The sequence below is a fragment of the Saprolegnia parasitica genome (genome assembly GCF_000151545.1).
Source record: "Saprolegnia parasitica CBS 223.65 unplaced genomic scaffold supercont2.931, whole genome shotgun sequence".
NCBI lineage: Eukaryota > Oomycota > Saprolegniomycetes > Saprolegniales > Saprolegniaceae > Saprolegnia > Saprolegnia parasitica.
In genome coordinates, this window is record NW_012157325.1 from 1 (window position 1) to 2,848 (window position 2,848).

The 2,848-nt window shown below is 56.7% G+C and overlaps 2 protein-coding genes across 2 annotated transcripts; one reads left to right on the forward strand and one right to left on the reverse strand.

Moving 5' to 3' along the window:
* On the forward strand, positions 1-540 carry SPRG_18029 (hypothetical protein). The gene has a single exon (XM_012357460.1). The coding sequence runs from the start codon at positions 12-14 to the stop codon at positions 495-497; it is 486 nt and encodes a 161-aa protein (XP_012212850.1). The 5' UTR covers positions 1-11; the 3' UTR covers positions 498-540.
* A 1,824-nt stretch (positions 541-2,364) lies between these two features.
* On the reverse strand, positions 2,365-2,818 carry SPRG_18033 (hypothetical protein; the record flags this gene model as incomplete). The annotated part of the gene is made up of 2 exons (XM_012357461.1): positions 2,365-2,685; positions 2,735-2,818. The coding sequence occupies 2 exons, from the start codon at positions 2,816-2,818 to the stop codon at positions 2,365-2,367; spliced, it is 405 nt and encodes a 134-aa protein (XP_012212851.1).
* Between the last annotated feature and the right edge of the window lie 30 nt (positions 2,819-2,848).

Sequence of the window (2,848 nt, forward strand, 5' to 3'; positions counted from 1 at the left end):
TTGCGCCCAAGATGCTCTTGGCGCTGCTCTGCGGCATGACGACCGGCGCGGCCTTTATGAACGCGACGCTCCAGATCGTGCTCATCCTCGTCTTCCACATTTGCTTTCTCGTGCACCTCGAGCAGTGCCAGCCGTTCCAGACGCGCTTCTTGCAGCACTCGATGGCGCTCATCACGCTCGTCAAGATTGTGACGCTGATCCTCTCGATGTTTTTGATCTCGTCGATCGAAGGGCTGCCGCAGGGCTTCCACGACGTCGTGAGCAACATCATCGTCGCGCTCCAGCTCCTCGTGCTTGCCGCGCTCATGGTGCGCCAAGTCGTACTCCTCTACCAGCGCTGGCGCGCCGAGAAGATGCACGACGAGCAGCAGGCCGCGATGGAGTCGGCGCTCAAGCCACTCGATAGCCTCGAGACGCTCGCCGTCCTCCGCCGTCCGTCGATGGACACCAAGTCGACGTTGCAGCCGGCCAAGAGCGACGGCATCATGCGGTTGTAGCACATTTGGTCTAAGCACAGCCGACGACTCGAACTGCGATGCCATACTATTTATGCCCGTGTTGCGTTTTTTTGGATGACCCAGTTGGTGCTGCGGACCAAGCTACGGAATCGCCCGTTGCCAAGATCGTCAGGGTTGGGTCGTGGCATCCGGATAATACGCCGAGCACAGGCTGCCAGCTCATGCTCGTCCGGATAAACTATCGACGCCAACGGGCGTTTACCTTTGTCGTGTCGCTCGTTGCCGTCAGTCTCAAACACACCATGACGACGACGGACCTCGAGGCGCAGGCGCAACGTCCCCGCAAAAAGGTCGACGCGGAGAAGGCGCGGATGTGGAACAAGGCGTACAAGGCTGCGAACACGGAGGCGATTGCGGCCAAGAAGAAGGCGTACAAGGCTGCGAACAAGGAGAAGATTGCGGCCAAGGACAAGGCGTACAAGGCTGCGAACAAGGAGAAGATTGCGGCCAAGAAGAAGGCGTACAAGGCTGCCAACAAGGAGAAGATTGCGGCCAAGAAGAAGGTTCTATACGAGAAGAACCGTGAGCGAGAGCGAGAGCGGTCGAAGGAATACTACCAAGGACACAAGAAAATCCGCCAGGCCAACGCCAAGTCGTGGCACGCGGCGAATCGGGCATACAAAATCGCGCGTGACCGAGCTCGGTACACACTGTCCTGCGTTGGAACCGATTGGATTTACATACTGCTTTCTCCTAGTCGGGCGCGGAAGAAGGCGCTTGCGGCCGGGGAAACCCCACCGCCAATGCCCAAGCTCGTCGACTTTCGAACGCGGGCCTCTGGCAGCGTTGGCACCAAGCCGTCGACGGGTGCGGCCGCGCGCGAATCCGACCTCTCCGATGAAGACGACCACGTCCCTCACCCCTTGGCTGCCACCACCAAGAAGGTTGTCATGGTCAGCTTCACGGACGAGAATCCGTTCAACTTGCGCAAGCGTGGGCCTGAGCCGTGTTGCGACGAGTGTGCGCTCTTCCAGCCGAATGCGCTCACGTCGGCCACCAACACGGTGCTCTTGGCGGGCACGTACATGTGTACGTTCTGCCGCGACTGGACGTACTACCGTCTCCACCGCAAGCACAAGCGCACCCGCGCCGACGCGCGCCTCGACGCTCTCTCGGCTTAAGCTTTAAGCTTTTTGTTTTTGCACATGTAGCATAATAATGGAGAGTGCTTTGTAATTGATCTCGAATGGTTTGAGTGCGACCACGCCTTGTACGCGCATAGCTTGCACCGTGCTACGAGAACCGAGTCGTCTCTCGCATCCGAGTCACCGCTGCCTCTCTTGGCATGGGATCAAGCCCACGAAGCTCACTACTCCGACAACGACGGAGCCCTCGAGATCCGGGGCGCCGTCTCGGCAGAGTCTGTCGAGGCGCCCTTCGTTGTTGGCGGTGGCGCATGTGATCGTAAGGCACTGTGCTGCAATCAATATCGCAACGACTTAACTCTAACGACATGTGATCGCGAAGACTTGGGTGATTTGGCGGATCTCCCAGCACTCAGCAAGGTTGATGCCGCTAGCGACGTCCACCTGCGATGGCATTTTGGGAGAAATGAGCCCGTTTGAATAGCCAGATAACATTTTCGGCAGTCTCCTTGGCTCCCGTGCTCTGCACAACACATTTCAGTACTCTACAAGCGTATATCGCAGGTCCTTCATTCCCTGACCATAGACTGGGCAAACACGCAAGATCGTCCTAGGGGTAGGTCAGACGTAAAAGTCAACAAATGTCTCAACGCCGCACCAGGCGACGGTTCAAGCGAATATCTCAGTGCCGACGCGACCCGTCGTCCAATCATCTTGAACCAAGGAAAACAAGACAACGCTTGATAGCGCATGATATTGTGTTAATTTTTCCACGTGAGCGAAATACCGCGCTGGCGAAAGTAGCGCAAAATGTAGCGGTAGGCGCCAATCGGAAAGCCGATCGCGAGGCCCGACACAATGTAGAAGAGGTAGTCGACCTCTTGGAGATACGAGTTGAGGTTCATGCCAAACGCGCCAACAACAAACGTCGGCACGGTGATGAGCGTCGTCCAGAGCGTCAGCGTCAGGTTGAGTGTCATGAGGTAGTTGCGCTTGGCGTCGAGCTTGAGCATCGCGATGTTTTTCGTGTTGAGCATGTTTTCCAGCATGAGAGCCACGCGCGTTTGCGTGTCGTAGATATCCTATTTCAATGCATCGTCCAGATTTCGCCATGTGAAAAACTAGATAAACCTCCAAGTAGACTTCCAGGAGCGACTCGAGCTCTTCCGAATCAAAGCTAAAGAGGTCGTAGACGAGCGACGGGTCATCGTGCAGCTAGTTGGATGAGGCAACATGCATCTTGTC

Excerpts from the sequence above, each read along its gene's own strand:
- SPRG_18029 (XM_012357460.1), top strand. The coding sequence starts at position 12 with ATGCTCTTGGCGCTGCTCTGCGGCATGACGACCGGCGCGGCCTTTATG.